The sequence below is a fragment of the Protopterus annectens genome, chromosome 3.part0, assembly GCF_019279795.1.
Source record: "Protopterus annectens isolate FY-2018-M chromosome 3.part0, PAN1.0, whole genome shotgun sequence".
Classification (NCBI taxonomy): Eukaryota; Metazoa; Chordata; order Ceratodontiformes; family Protopteridae; genus Protopterus; species Protopterus annectens.
This window is the reverse complement of record NC_056731.1, coordinates 1,560,380,874-1,560,397,266: the sequence shown is the minus strand read 5'-3', so window position 1 is coordinate 1,560,397,266 and position 16,393 is coordinate 1,560,380,874. Positions and strand designations below refer to the sequence as shown.

Here is a 16,393-nt window from a genome sequence, read left to right as displayed (position 1 = left end):
AACAAAGCACATCAACAAAGAGGAAAACTCTTAAATTTATCCTCAGTAGCAAATAATTCCCACAACTAGCCTGGAGACTTTCTTTTACCACCAGAAAGAACCAGTAAAATTATTTCATCAAAAACTCACTAATTTAGCCAAGAATGAAAAATGGTAGTGACTGGCCTTCTGGCAGCTATTTGTCTGCTGTTAGTGCTGGTCTCTCCAGTGCTTAACTCAGCTGGTATCAATGTCCCTTTTCTCTTTCTTTCACCAGATGCAAAACAGTCACATTCATCCCAAGCTGGGTCTTGAAGCTGATGACAGACTCTTCGGTACTTAGCAGTCTCATCCCAAATGTTCTATGGATATGTAGTTCTATTATAGCTTTCTCCTGGGAGGGAGGCTTAATGGCTAAGGTGTTTGCCATACAAACACAAGGTGCAGGGTTTGAGTCTCACAAGGGATAGCTGGCTAGGCTTAAAATGGCTCGCAAGGCCAGTTAGCTTAGTACTAAACTATGAACTATGGTAGATGCCCTGGATAGCATGTACAGCAGCACAGTGCAAGAGAGCTAAGCTGCACAATGGTCCTAAACCACACCAGTCAGGGAAGTCCCATACACACTGCACAATCAGAGATAGTTAGAAATCAATGCCTCCATGCTCCTTCTCTCATCAGGAGCAAAACAGTTGCACTAACCTCAGGCTGCCTGATAGGAAGAAGTTTTCAAGATTCCTAGTGATTGGATGTCTCTAGGAAGCCTGGAAAATAATGTCTCTGAGATCCTTCTCTCACCAGAAGCAAAACAGAAGCACTAATCCAACCCTGATTCCTGAGATGTGGTTTGTAGGCTAATACTGATTGGTAGGTTTTCCCAGATGTTTGCAATTTTAAATGTACAATGGTACAAAATGGATTAATACCCTTCATATTACAATGTACAGTAAACAGTCAGGAAGATAGGAAAGAGAGAGTTACTAAAGTACCGACAGTCTAAAGGGAGCACCTTCCAAGTTTGAATTTCTATTGCTCACAAGTATGAACAGACAAGGTGAGCCTGGGAGGAACTTACAATCCAAAGTCAAATGTAAAAAAAGGGTGAGGCACTCAAAGAGTTCTGATTTTAATAGCATAAGAGAGAAAAAGGTGGGTGGGTGAGAAACTTAGTCTTACAATGATAGCAGGTCAGTGACAGCTCCCCAAATACAATATTTTCTTTTTCTGCTAACCTTGAATAATAAATGTTACTTCTCAACTCCTCTCCATACATCTCAACCTCTTACAGCAATAAATCTAGACAAAGCTGTAAATAATGTGGGGCAAAGACCCCAAAATAAGGACATTTTTAAATATTGCTTTTGCAAACTTGGGAAGTTGATAGACTAAAAGTTGTTTGCAATAGCATGCATTTTCTGAAAGATTTGAAGTCTGAAACTCAAATGGCTAACACTATTTTCTGTCTTTGGTCCTCAATGATTTGCTATTGATTTGCCAGAAAACCACAATTTTATGAGGAAACAGACCAAAAATATAAGGCAAAATTCTGGACATTCTGTGAAGGTCTGGACGGTTGAGAGGTATGCTCCTCTCACAAATTATCTTTGCAGTCAGAGCAGAAAACAGAAAGGATATATTTCCTAACATGCCCTAAATAGTTACTTTTAAATATGCAGGATAATAAACACATGTAAAATACATCAAATTTAAAGCAGTTTAAGCTAAAACAAATTGTAGTAAATAAGAGTAAAATAATTAAAAAATGCAAAACTGCAAACCTTAAATGTAGAACTCAAAAGTAGTCTCATAATAACAGCTGGTCAGTGGCAGCTCCTGAAGATGTTTTCTGAAGGGGGTGATATTATATTTCCTGGCATTACATTTAAGCCCTTTCTTTAGTGGATCAGGTACTGACCCATGTTATTTCCTTCATTCATTTTGGAGGGTATATGCATTTTGGGAGGACTTTGCAACCACAACCAGATTGCTATCATGAGCAAATTTGTATAGCCAGAGATCACTGTTATTAGTAACAAGGTCAGAAAAGTAAATGCCAAATGGCAGAGGGCCTAACAAAGATCCCTGACAGCACAACTGATCAAATTCTCTCTGACGAAGAGGTGTCACCTAATAGGAAAACATGTTCTGTCCTTGAGCTAGTTGGACATCTGTCTTAACAAATATATGGATCAGTGTTTTAGGCCATTAGCTTATTTATAATTCCATCATGTGATATGGTATCAAATACCTTGGCCAGATCATAATAGATAGCATGGACACTGTGACCACTGTCTACTGCCTGAGTGACTTTCTGAAAGAAGCTGACAAGATTTAACAGGCATTACCCACTCTTCACAAAGCTGAATTGCTGTTAGCTGCACTTAATCAGATTTTTGATATCATAATTTATGAGATTGATGATGGTGATGTGCTAAATGGCTTTACAGACAAGACACATAAAGCTGACAGATCTGTAGTTTCCAGGGTCCATGGTAGGTCCACCCTTAGGAGGGGCATCATCACTGCAGTAGTATACAAGGATTCTCGGACATAGCTTGCTGCTTAGGTGCCATTGAATGAAGATGAATATACTGGCAAATATTGAAAGTATCACTTAAGACAAGGTTGTATGATGCAAAGATGAAGGTATCAACGTGAAAAGTATCCAGTTTACTGATGTCTAATATATAGGTTATATTGCATAACTAGATTGTATGCGTGTGTAATTTGTTTTGACTGTCATGCAAAAGTGTAAGTTTAAAAAATAGAAGAGGGCCTATCACAGTTATCCCTTGGACTACACAAACAGGACTGCAGGTAAAACCATAACAAGGCTAAAGCCACTCTGTTCAGGAAGCAAAAGTTACTATGCACATAACACCACAGGAATTGATGGCACATTCACTGAAACTACGTAGCCATGGCTGGACCATGCGCTAACATTTTTAAAGCAACATACATAAACCTTTAAATAGAATACTTTCATTTCTTTCTACCTGTTACAGAGTGGTTAACCCACTAACAAAGAGCACAGCAAAGGCTTATCAAAGGCATTCTAGTTCTAGGCTTTGAATATGTCCTGCCAGTGCTAACTGTATCATCAGTAAGCAACGTAGGGAGATTTCAAACAACTTACAACAAATCTGGCATTTTATCATAAGGTCACACAAGAACCATGGTAGCTGAGTCGCACTAGCCGATACAGATTACCTTGTTATCTTTACCCAGAAAGGACTCCAGATTAGTACATGTATTTTCAAAATTAGTGAATCTTCATCTTTGCAGATTTCTGCACAAGACATTAAAACTAAAAGATATGGCTGAAAATCCAAGTTTTCATGCAACATCCACATGGCAGTTTGACCTCAAGCACAGCTCAATGACATGTACTTCTACAGCATTTTTCTTTGTCAGCCAAAGAATCTGGAACTCATTTTAAAACACTAAGAAAATTGCTCGCCAAAAATCCTTAACAAAGGACTTCAAAGTTATAAAGATTGCCGAAGCATCATGTAACAATTCTTTTACATAATTTCATGTTGTGTCTAATCCAAATGACATCCCTACCAGAAGGCAAAGCAAGACAGAGGTCAAAATAGTAACTAAAAGTATCAAACACAGTTAGGATTCATGTTTGATGGTTAATGAGTTCAACCTTTAAATAGAATACTTTCATTTCTTTCTATCTGTTACAGAGTGGTTAACCCACTAAGGTAATTGTGTCCTTGCTTAATTTTCATACTGTAAGTAGTTTGGAACCAAAAGTGGGCCCTAGTGTATCAGTTAACCTACCTGTAAAATAAATAAATAAAACAGGAGAGAGGATTAGTATGATCATTTTTAAACAAAACATACGATTTCTGTTTGAGAATTACTTTGATGAGGAATTAAGCTGCGAGCCCAGTGCATGTAATTTTTACAATTACTTGTTATGCATTTAATTTTAATTGTACTTTTTTGCACCCCCATTGCCTGCTAATCAGCAGTGGAATGCAAAGCAGTTATAAAATGCTTTGAGCTTAGCTCTCATCAAAGTATTCTAAAACGAGAATCATTTGTTGAAAAATGACCTTGCTAATGCTGTTTCCTTTCTGCAAGTTCCATATTTTCCTTCCAGAAAAAAGTTTTCTGATATTAAACTTTATTCCATGTCTTTTATAGATCCCAGCCTCTGTTTGCAGTGAAGACTGCTCAGTGGGGCATCGTAAGGCCAGTATTGATGGACAACCCATCTGTTGCTTTACCTGTATTCCATGTGCTGAAGGGGAAATTGCCAATCAAACTGGTAAGTAATGTCTATTACACAAAAACACAAAACAAAAGTAATTAAACAAAGCCAGGAGATTTTTCTTTTACTGCATCTGTATTTATCAATAATGGTTTTTCCTTTCATGCAGCATTTTTGTTCTAACTGACTTTGCTGCAACTTACATCTAACTTCCATTGAACAAGACGAGCTTCTCCTCTAAACATGGACTTCAAAAACTTAGTTTTCTTCTACTTAAACCAAAATGACTTTATTTGTCTCCCCATACCCAAAATGTCAAGCCCCTACATTGCTGGTATGATCAAATCCTCCATTCACAAACTGTCTGACCATAGACACATTGTCAGTTAGGACAACAGTCACACCAAGGTACTCCATCATCCCTGGAAGGTTCACATTTTTTATTATGTCCCATTCTCAGTTCCAACACCAGACCCATCATGCAATAATATCAGTGTGGGCATGGCTGATGACAATATGGTCGTGTACTTTTCCACTGTGGTAGAGCTGGAGCTTTGATTGCCACTAAGGGTTGTGGCTCTCACAAGAAACCCCATTTGTTCCCCGCTATAGGTGAACCTACAAAAGTGACATTCTTTTCTTTTGTCTAACCACCTGTTCTGGAACTGGATCCAGTAATCAGTGCTACTTTGTTTTTTTTTTTGAGAACATCAGTTTCTCTTCAGTAAACCACTGAATTTGTTGGCCAGTTCTTATTTTGGGAAGTAAGGAGTCTCTTATGATTATAGTGTTGTGAAATTGTTTGCATTATTTTTATTTTTAAGCCTCTAGCACTACCACCAGCTCCCATGTTTGTGCAAATGTATAACTTGGGCTAAATTGTGCACCTTTATAGTTTCATATGTGTTGTGAACAGATCACAAAAGATTATGTATCATCTACTCATTTGAACTGCTAATAGTTTTTAAGATGCTGCTTTCAGCAAGACCACTAGGATCCGCTCATGGCTGTTCCTTTCAGCCATAAAGTGCATATGAATCCCATAATGATTTCAGGTTCTGCTACTTTATTTTGCATTAATCCTTTCTGTAAAGGGATTATTCCAGAAACTTATTCTGTGTTATCCTTTTTAGCTTCCTTCTATGCATTCTAAACTTTGAAACGATTTTCTTAACACTGGGACTTCCTGTTTTCTTACACTTACTCTAGCCTTATATAGTCAATACCATCAGCAATTCGAAAGATACTTTTTTCCCATGTGTATATATATATATATATATTGTGAGAAGGGTAGAAGATCACATAAACACAGATGATATCTCAATAACATCCATAAATGCAGCAGAGAACAGCTATTCTGAAAGACATCTGGATGTTGTTTCTTCAGGTTCTCACATTATAATTCAACAAAACATCCTTAAAACTAACTGGGTTAAATATATTATCATACTTCAGTTCTACATAATGTCTTTGTTTGATAAGATGTCATCATTTATCTCATGACAGTCTTGCTGTTTGGTTCTGGGTACTGGATATTGAAACCATATGATTTCATATCTGAATTTGAGGGAAAATCAAAACAGACATCTAACATTTTGTTCTAATCTGGAATTTGTTTTTGAAAATTAATTAAACAAAGTTTTGGCACTTGTGTGCTTGTAATCTGTATGGATTATTTTGCATTGTCTCCTCTTAGTTGTCATTTGTTACAAAGTATCCTGAGTAGGAGTATGGTGTATGTTGTGCCAAATTACCAAAGCTGACCTCTGGGGAATACCACCAACATCATACACATAGTGCAAGTTGTCCTGCCCTGGTGCAGGCTTCCTGCTGGTTCTCAGTGTTTTATATTCCAGAAGACACTGAAACAAATATAGGATTCAGGGAGTAAAGCACTCCAAAAAGGGATATAGTACAGCCACATTGCGGATTCTGTTAACATCATGATACTGTAACCCATTCTGTGCAGATTAGTCTAGTCTGATTATGCATGCTTCTTATGTCACATAATGATCCCACAACTTTAGACAATATTGTTTCTGTGTATAACATGTAAGGTGTGATAGCCATTGTAGTTACTGAGTTTTAGATCAGAGATCCATGATTTCATATGCATCATTATTACCCTAAAATCTGGACTGTAAAGATCACACTGTACTGAATCTGTATAAATATCACATGCTTGACATGGAACTCATTTTATTGAATGAGTCAGAGTTAGATAATGCATTATTCCATATTCAAAACTATTATCCTATAATGTGGTCTTCTGAGATCACTATGCACTGAATCATTCTGCCTGTGACTTTGTCTAGCATGATAATTGCATTCATCAAATAAAACAACTAACACATGTTTTTGAGGTATTCATTATGCAGTCTTTTAGCTTGGTTGCTGTATTCATCGTGTGACACAACTGGGGTGGTAATTATATTCATGTGATGCAGTGGCATGGTAATTGCTGTATTTATCATGACACAGTGGGTATGGCAGTTGCATTCAACATGTGACATGTCTGGAATGGTGGCTGTATTCATCATGTGATATAACTAACACGGTAGTTGTATTCTTCACACGACAAAGCTGACATGGTAGCTGTGTTCATCATCTAACATAACTTGAAAAGTAGTTGTATTCATCATCTAATACAGTTGACATGATAACTGTTGTCATTATGTTACAGCTGACATAGTAGCTGTTGTATTCATAATTTGACATAACAAGAATGGTAGCTGTATTCATCATGTGATCCAGCTGGCAATGTAATTATATTATTTTTGTGACTTAGCTGACATGTTATTTATATTTATCATGTGTCACAGCTGACATGATAGCTGTCTTCATCACGTAACACAGTTGGCATGATAGTTGTATTCATCATGTGACATATTGTATGGGTGGCACTGTAGTTGTATTCATCATTTGACACAGCTGGCATGGTCACTGTTGCATTCATCATGTGATACAGCCAGAATGGCTGTTTTATGCATTATCTGTTGTAACCAGAATGGTAGCTATTCATCATGTGACACAACTGGAATGAAAGTTAAAGCCACAGTGTGACACAGTTGTAATGGTTGTTGTGTTCATCATGTGACACAAATGGGGCAATTATTATATACATCAATTGACCTTGTTTAACATCATAGTTGTTTGTATTCCTCATGATTCACAATTGGCACAGTAGTTCTAGTTGTCATGTGACCTTGTCTAAGCATGATAGTTGTATTCATCATGTGACACAGCACTGATGGCAAAAGTTATGTTCATCATCTGTCACACCTGGTTTAGTAGTTCTTGTAGTCATCATCTGACACAACTACCATGGTCGTTTCATTGCTCTTGGTAGTGGTATTGATCATGCGACACACATCATGGTTTTAGTATTCATAATATGACACAGCTGGCATGGTAGCTGCATTTATTATGTGACACAACTGATGTTGAAGTTACAGCCATCATGTGATGCAGCTGGTGTAGTAGTTGTATTCATCATGTGATCCAGCTGGCTTGATAGTGACAGTATTCATTATGTCACACAGCTGGCATATTAGTTGTATTTATGATGTCACAGTTCAGTGATGCATATGTTCCCAAATGTGAATTAGTGCATGAAGATTTATCCAGATACACAACATCTTGTGAACAGCTTCATTTCATTGATACAGCTATGTAGAATTTGATTATATTAGAAAGAGGAGTGTAAAGGTTCTTTCAATATGTAAGGGATGTGGGAAAGAAAGTAATACTTGTCACTGCTCCATGCTGTTCATTCAAGTACCATTTAAGTAAAACGATTTCATGAAAAGGGCACTTTTCTCATGGATTAACCAAAAGCAGTCTGGCATGAACCATTAATTCTTCTCCAGAATGGCATCAGTGGTTTGGCTCTCATATGAAAACACTGAAAACTGCTTACTAATTTAACACAATAGGCCTGTTTTCAGCTGCTGAATATTTAGTTAGATCTGCAACTTCTCTATCTGCAGAAGCAGCAAGATTGTGATGCATGGATAATATCCCTAAAATTATCCATCCTATTTTATAAAACTGACCATATAGAAGCATGGTATTTCAAATTAGTTTATTAAAATGTGTACAAAACTAGAGTTTGGAATTCATCCATAAATGTTTTTAGGTCTTTAATTTCATCAAGACAATAACTTGGAGTCTGGTCAACAATCACTACAGAATTATTACTTATTAAAATGGTGAAAATCATATTGAATGATTAAGCCACAATTGTAGTTTAGAGAGATGTATTCTAAAGTCATTAAAGTATTTTGGACCATCTTATTTAGTTTTAGTTTAAACTAATTATACTTAGCTGGAAATGACTATACAACTGCATTCAAACTTGTTTTTATTTTCTTTCAGGTTCAACAGAATGCTTGAAATGCCCAGATAAGGAATGGCCCAATGAGAAACAGGATAATTGCATACCTAAAAATATTGAATTCCTTTCATATGAAGATGCTTTGGGAGTAACATTGGCTGGCATGAGTGTATTTTCTGCACTGGTCTCAATTTTGGTTCTTATTATCTTTTGCAAACATAATGACACTCCTATTGTTCGAGCAAATAACCAGACATTAAGTTATCTTCTTCTGTTGTCACTGACGGTGTGTTCTCTCTGTTCATTAGTATTTATTGGCCAGCCAAACAAAATGAAGTGTCTGCTTTGTCAGACAATCTTTGGTATTAGCTTTGTAGTATGTGTATCTTGTATCCTTGCAAAAACTATTATGGTTGTTATCGCTTTCAAGTCAACTAAACCAAACAGCAAATTAACCAGGTACATTGGGCCAGCCATACCAAACACTGTAGTATTCATTCTCACCTTCCTTCAGCTCACACTATCTTCTTTGTGGTTGTCAATTTCTCCCCCATTCCCTGAAGCTAACATGAAATCACAAATGGGGAAGGTAATCCTTGACTGCAATGAAGGGTCAGTAATTGCATTTTGGTGCATGCTGGGATACCTTACTTTGCTTGCCATTGTGAGTTTTATAGTGGCCTTTCTGTCTCGTAACTTGCCAGACAGTTTTAATGAGGCTCGGTACATATCATTCAGCATGTTGGTGTTTGTAAGTGTCTGGTTATCTTTTGTCCCTGCCTACCTCAGTACAAAAGGGAAATACATGGTGGCTGTTGAGATATTTGCCATTCTTTCTTCTAGTATGGGTGTGCTGCTTTGTATTTTTGCTCCTAAATGTTACATTATTTTGTTACATCCTGAAATGAATACAAAGCAATACATTATGGGGAGAAGTTCATCACAGGGGAGATGATTTATCTTTTATAAAGTCTACTTTTTCATGTCAATCTCATGCTTGTTATGTTGACAGCTTACCTGACATTACTGTATTGTAAAATTCATTCATTAGCACCCACTTCCTGCTCAGTAACAAGGACTCAGGCAGTCTTCATCCTGATAGTTTAACTTTATCTGGCATTTGACATTTTTCCTAATATTATTTTTTCTCCACAATCCCTACTAATAATCAGAACCACGTGTCTATGGAGACCATTTTGGGATAATGTTACTCAAGGAATGGGTAACAAACCCTTACATCTGTGCACTGCATATTTCCCCTTGGGCTTTGTCACATGTACAGTGAAAGATATCCTTTGAGCTAAAACACATCTGATGATTAAACCAGCTGTAATGTAGTTGTAGACCACAATGTAATTTGTCTGGAAATTGCCTGATGAGGTAATACAAGCTATACATTTCAGGGTGGATGCAATGCAGTGATATATAACAAAATTATTTTACAACAGTGACTGTGCAAGTTTCTGTAGTAGGTGCAGTTTGGTATTTGTATGTTTCTCTCCACTGTGCTCAGACAGATGGATGAAAATTCTTAGTCTCCCATCAGGAAGGAAATGGAAATACACACAGGCATTACAATACACATACAACTGCATCCAGACTACCTGAGGAAGGTGATGCTTTCTTCAGTGAAACCAGTCTTTTGTTCTTTGACCATTGGATAATGACATTTGGATTCTTATCTGCTCATTTAGTGCTGGTTTTGATTTTTTTAGTCTTGTGGATGTCACAGTGCACCTTAAGAGCTCTGGAATATTCACACTTTATTTATTTATTTATTTCCAGTTCGATTACCGGGGAAGTCTACTGGGCCCAGAGAGCCCGTTTTCAGCGGAGGCCCGGGAGAAAAGCTTCTTGAAACAGATTACAGTAAAGATAGCAGTAAATAAAAATAAAAGTACAAATACATATCTAATAATACAAAGCGTGAGCAATATTACCCATTGTGGAAAAATATTGTACAGATACATTTTAACACCCTTAGAAAAAAAAGGTTTGATAAAAAAAGGGCACAATTCTCAGTCTCACATCATGGAAGGAATGGAAGCGAAAAACAGGAATTACAGTATATACACAGTTGCATCTGGATAATCCTTAAATGTAATACTGTGGCCCTCATGTGATTATGGGACTAATAGCCACTATGTGTCAAGTGCAGTTTCACTTTTGCTACCTTCAGGGCAAACCTAGATTATTGGATGGACAGCCTCAAAATATCCTCCAGCCTCTCTTGTGTTGTCCATAGACAGAACTTTTTATAGCTAGGTGAGTAATATTTTATAGACTTTCTAGCTAGTACTTACCTATGAACCAAAGAGAAAAGAAATATCATTTAAAAACAAAGAGCTGTGGATAGTTGATATTTCCTATAACAGTAATAATTTCACAAGCACTAATTTAGAGTTTAACAAAGTTTTTATTGTGTTCTGAGTGACATAACATTTCTTTCTCATTGTTTTGGCCTATTTTGTGCCCCTCCTCCACTTACCATTTATCCCTACCTCCTAGCTGTAGTACTGGTCCTTTCATTCACCTTTGGTGAGAGTTCTGTTTTGCATTAATTTTCCTTGAGTAGAATTGAGCAGACTGGGAGCGAAGCCATCATACATACAGAGGAAGGAGGTTTTACTTTTCAGTCCTATTCCCGGAAGACATACCTGGCAACCTACTCAGGTTTAGGCATGTAAGATATGAAGTGGGAGTACAGGGAGGTTATAACTTCTTTTTTTCTAAGGTCATCGCCTCCAGAAAAAAAAGAAGTTATAACCTCTCTATACTCTTCCCTCATCAGGCTTATAATTGAATACAATGCCCCTATTGGTATGTAGCTTTCCAAGAACCTGCAACAATTGGAGAGACCATAAAGGTTCCTCACAAGAAAAATTCAAGGTCTTCAGCATCTTTCCTATGTAGATCACCTGAAATTACTCACTTTATTCTGTTTCATACAGACTACTCAGAGGTGATCTCTGCCTTGCTTGTAGGGCAATCTCTGACCCTGCTTTATTGGAAATATTGCATATCAGCAAGTCAAATGGCACATGGGTTACTTGCTCTAAAGACCTTAAACCTGGTATGTGACATTAATAGAACCTGCTGGAGGGACAGATTTGTCTCCCAGAGGTTACCTCACCTTTGGAACAGACTCCCACTTCATGTCAAACAGAACAACTCATTGGCCCTCTTCAAATGTAATCTGGATGATTGGATGAGTAACGATAAAGTCACCCCAGGGGTTCCACCTGTGCCTCTCCTGGACAGGGGCAATCAGTGCTGATCATGGAAACAAGGGTAACTTGGCTAGGCTTGTAAAGGTCCTTGGCCCATTAGCCTAGTAACTTCCTATAATCCTATGATCCTATATCAGCAAATGCATGTCATTCAATGCCATGACTGAAGAATCCCCAGGACTGCCCTGTCACCTTGAAGCCAGCATTTCCATGTGGTTTCTAGTCTCTGCTGTAGACTCTAGCATTGTAATGTGTGCCCTGAGCACACTTCCCACCTCTTTCCCAAAGGAAAAAAAACAGTTAAGCATCACTCCTATCTTTCATATGTTGACTCCAAAAAGTACCCAAGGCTCTAATAAAATTCATATCAACTCAGTCATTGTCAGTGATTTATTTCTGTATGTCATTGGATCTGGTCATGATTCCAAGATTACTGCATTTGTGCATCAAGCTATTTATGTTACAGTATAATGACAGAAAAAAAAAAACAAGTCATAGAAAAAGGATGAAGATGGTACACCTTTTAAGGTATCTTGAATCATTTTTTTGTCAAAAATTCCCAAACATATGCTTTTATTTTGGGGTGTTGGTTGCTTCCTGCCTTATATCATTTCCTATGATGTGTACATCATATGTTTGTGGGATGCAGTGTACATTACCTTACATCATGTGCTTGAGTGGGCACATAATATACCAAGGGATTGGGGTGTACCTTAATTAATATCATGTCTAATAAAGAGTACATCATGTAATTGAGAAGTGAGGTGTTCGCTACCTTGTATCATCTTCACATCAGGTACCTCATTAGTTGGGGGATTGTAACATGTATTATATTGTGTCTCAGAGCAGGTACTCCATGCAGCTGAGGATTTGCTTTACCTTATCTTGTCTTCCATAATGAGTGCAGCATACACTTGGGAGATGAGGTGCACCTTATCCCCATAATGGATTAACCATTTTATACCAACTCACATTAAGGATGCACCATGTATATAACATTATAGTTTCTTATAACAACTATACAACAGATGCCCACAACTGCTACAGATCCCATTTTACAGGTATGTGCCATATTGATCTCAGTTGCAAATGATTAGTACCTGTTCACCTTATAAGATCAGGGAGAATATTGACTCCATTCTCTTTACACCAGCCTTAGTGTAGGTTATGTTTACTTCAATTACTCTTCTGCACTGTCACAAACACACCACAAGGAGGCAAACAGTAAACACTGGAACTCGGCTTCTGAAGATGTCCTTATGCACTAGTGCTCAGTTTCTCAGCTCCATTGATTACCCAAATAATTGAAATGAGGTGAGTTACCCAGACATGAAGTCCTACACAAAACCAACTACAGTAAATATTTCTTTATTAGGGAGGTTATTGTTCTGTGCTATAATATTTTTCAACTATGATGACTTTGATACTTTCCAAAATGTATGCTCTCATTAGCATATCTAGCAATACATTTAACATTCAGCTATTCAGCGTATAAAAGGTGTCCTTTTTTGTATTTATTTAGTTACTTTATTAAATAAACTCTTTTTTCCCCAGTACATGGCTCTCTTCTTCAAATGTAACACTTTTCTGTTATTGCAGATACCCAGCTCATGTCTCAGATGCTAAAATCGTTTCCTCTCTCAACATTTTAATTAAAGTAAATTTAATTTCTTTAAACTTACCTAATAGAATAATACCCTTAACTCTCAACTGTCTTAAGTGTGCCTTCTCTGTATTTTAACTGTATATATATTTTTCCCAATACTGACAGACCTCTCAACTGTTCCTATTTTGGAGGAACACTCCTGAGTTTAGGGCTTATTTACCCCTACACATGATGTCCCTGTTTTTGTAGGTATGTCTCTATTTTCAGGCTTGCTTTACCCCTTCACACAATTTTCCGAATCCCCCTCCTTACACATGGTTTTTGAAGCGGTCTACTATGCAGCAATCAACACTACATGATCAGCATGCTGGTGGCACCAATACATTAAACATGAGGGCACTCATCTTACATTTTCCTTTTTCAGAAGCAGAAATACATTACCTTGTGTGGTAGGATTTTGCAATACACTTCATTAAAATCTACAGATTTTACACTATTTCTTTGATAGTGTGCTATATTTTCCATCATTTGTGCCACTCTGTTTTTTAAAGTGTTTCTGAGTAGTATCTCACATTCCTGTTTGAAGTGGGAAGAGTTATGTGCTACTTATTATTCAAATTTTATACTAATTAGATGCTCAGATTTTTGTTGACTGTACCTACTTTTAAAGGGCCTTTGTTCCTATTTTCATTGCCTGCAGGTTGAGAGGAATAATACTAAACATTATTAATCCCAAAACTTCAATCATGCTTCTGACTAGTGCTATATATAATGGAATAAATACTTCCTTGTCCCCATGAATTTATAAATGTTAACATTCTGTTTCCTTCTGTTGCTAAACTCCTCACTTGTACTCCAGTTTAATTTGATTATCAAACCAAATGCCAAATTTTCATCACTGTTACTTCATTAGTATTCATAGCCGGCCTTAGGCCTAGGCCAACTAGGTGGCTGTCAAGGGCACCGATCTAGCATGGGCACTTTTCCAGTAATCTGGATGGTGTAGATAGACCAGGATTGGGGCACTGGGTGATGTGTGCGTGTGGTGGGGGGGGGGGGGGATGTGCTGTGGAGACCTATTGCCTAGGGCACCAGTTGACCAAAGTCTGGCCCCGCTAGTATTTTGTTATTTATATTTAGTCCCTTATATAATGAATAAATGATGTGCCTTGTTTTATCTAAGTACCAATATAATTTATATTATTTCAGTCTGAGGGAGAGTGATAACTTACTGGGAGGTCTAAGAAGTCTCATCTCTGTTTAACAGCCAGACCCAGGAAGGCCACAGGTTAAGATTTTACACTAAGCAAAGACTTTTAGTTGACACTACCACAGAGATACTGCTGTAAGATCTCTTTTGGCTTTCCACAACTTAAAGCAGAGGCACAACTAGGACAGGGCATGTGTGAGTGCTGTAGTGGCACTGATAAATGACTGCCAAAACTGCTTTCATGGCTTGGCTGATCAAATGAAGTACTAAAGAGCTTAATGTAGGGTAAGTTTGTGGTAGAAACTGTAGTAAGCTGCTTGTTTTTTTTTCCTTTTTTGTTTCTTTTTTTTTTTAACTTTGCTCATCAGCTTCTGCACGGGGTACCAGATAATCTAGACATGGTTCTGACTTAAGGTTAAAATGCTCATGATAATAACAGTAATATTTTTTGACAGGGTTGCCCTTTCCTGTCCCCAAATATGGGGGCAGTGCTACACACACCCCTCTTGTTTACACATGAAAAGTCTAAGTGTAATGTACCTTACATTAAGGGTAATTTTGCAAAATATTTCCATCTCTGAATTCATGTATAAAAAGTCACACATCTGTGTGGCGTATTTAACTCTTGAGTATTAAAATCTGTCTAGCTCAATTCTTCTGGACATCTTCAAACTGTAGCCTATGACACAAATTCACCTCATCTATCTCTCTGGTTAGTCTGTACACTTATGGGGAGCAGGACACCTCACAATAGCTGTTCTCTGTCTCTCATATGAGAGCAGAAACCATACTAAATACCACTGGCCAGGCCTTATGCATACCACACATGCTGTCTGGTCTTTGTTAGGACATAGACAAAGTTTTGTGGAATCATTTCTGCAAAGGAATGAAGGCCTGTGGGGCTCATCCCAAATGAAACCCACCTATGCCAGACCCCCTCCCTCCTAAACTTAGATGGCCTTATATATTTAATATGGCTACACATCTACATTTTTCCCTCTTAGTCAACACCCTGAACATGTTGGCCAATGAGAAGCAGTCAAGGCAAATCAAACTATGTCTACAGCTTTTAAGCCTTTGAATTCCGGCTTGCACTAGCAACTGCATAAAGTAACATGAGTCTTCCGTTATCAGGGAATTCTTCTACTCAGGAGGAGGACAGGCTAGAAATGGTGTGGGAATTGTGGTGAGAAAGAGGCTTCAGAAGGCAGTGAGGGATGTCATCAGAATTAGTGACTGACTCATGGTAATCAGACTCCAGTCTAATGGTAGGACAGTATTCATAATATCAGCATATGCCCCACAGCAGGGTTGTGATAGTGAGGAGAAGAGTTAATTCAGACAGCAGTTGAAGGACCCATACCTCTCAACCTCTTAGTGCAGAAATCTGGACAAAGCCTGACAAAATGGGGAAATATGGAAAGATTTTAAATATTGCTCTTATAATCTCAGAAAGTTACTAGAATAACAGGGTTTGTTTTAACATACATTTTCTTAAGGATTTGAAGTTTGAAATTCAAATGTATGGCATCATTTAGTGACTTCAATACTCAGATCATTCCAGTGATTTGCCAGAAAACCACACATTTCATGAGAAAAAGACTACAAATATGAGCCAGATGGACCTACTATATAAAGCAGGAAAACAGGAATTGGTGCTGGTAATGGGTGACCTGAATTCACATATCGAGACAGACAGAATAAGATATCAGGTCTGCCTGGGTCCACATGGGTGGGGCAACAGGAATAAAGAAGAAGAGGCCATTCTAGACTTCTGTCTGGCAAATGGCTTGATAGTAGCCAG

The 16,393-nt window shown here is 37.6% G+C and overlaps 1 protein-coding gene across 1 annotated transcript in view; it reads left to right on the top strand.

The window, feature by feature from the left end:
• LOC122797120 (vomeronasal type-2 receptor 26-like) overlaps positions 1-9,498 on the top strand; it is a 121,857-nt gene extending 112,359 nt beyond the window's left edge. The window contains exons 4-5 of the mRNA XM_044065916.1: positions 4,141-4,264; positions 8,585-9,498. Coding sequence (XP_043921851.1) covers positions 4,141-4,264; positions 8,585-9,498 — 1,038 coding nt within the window. The remainder of the gene's footprint in view (positions 1-4,140; positions 4,265-8,584) is intronic.
• The last annotated feature ends 6,895 nt before the right edge of the window (positions 9,499-16,393 follow it).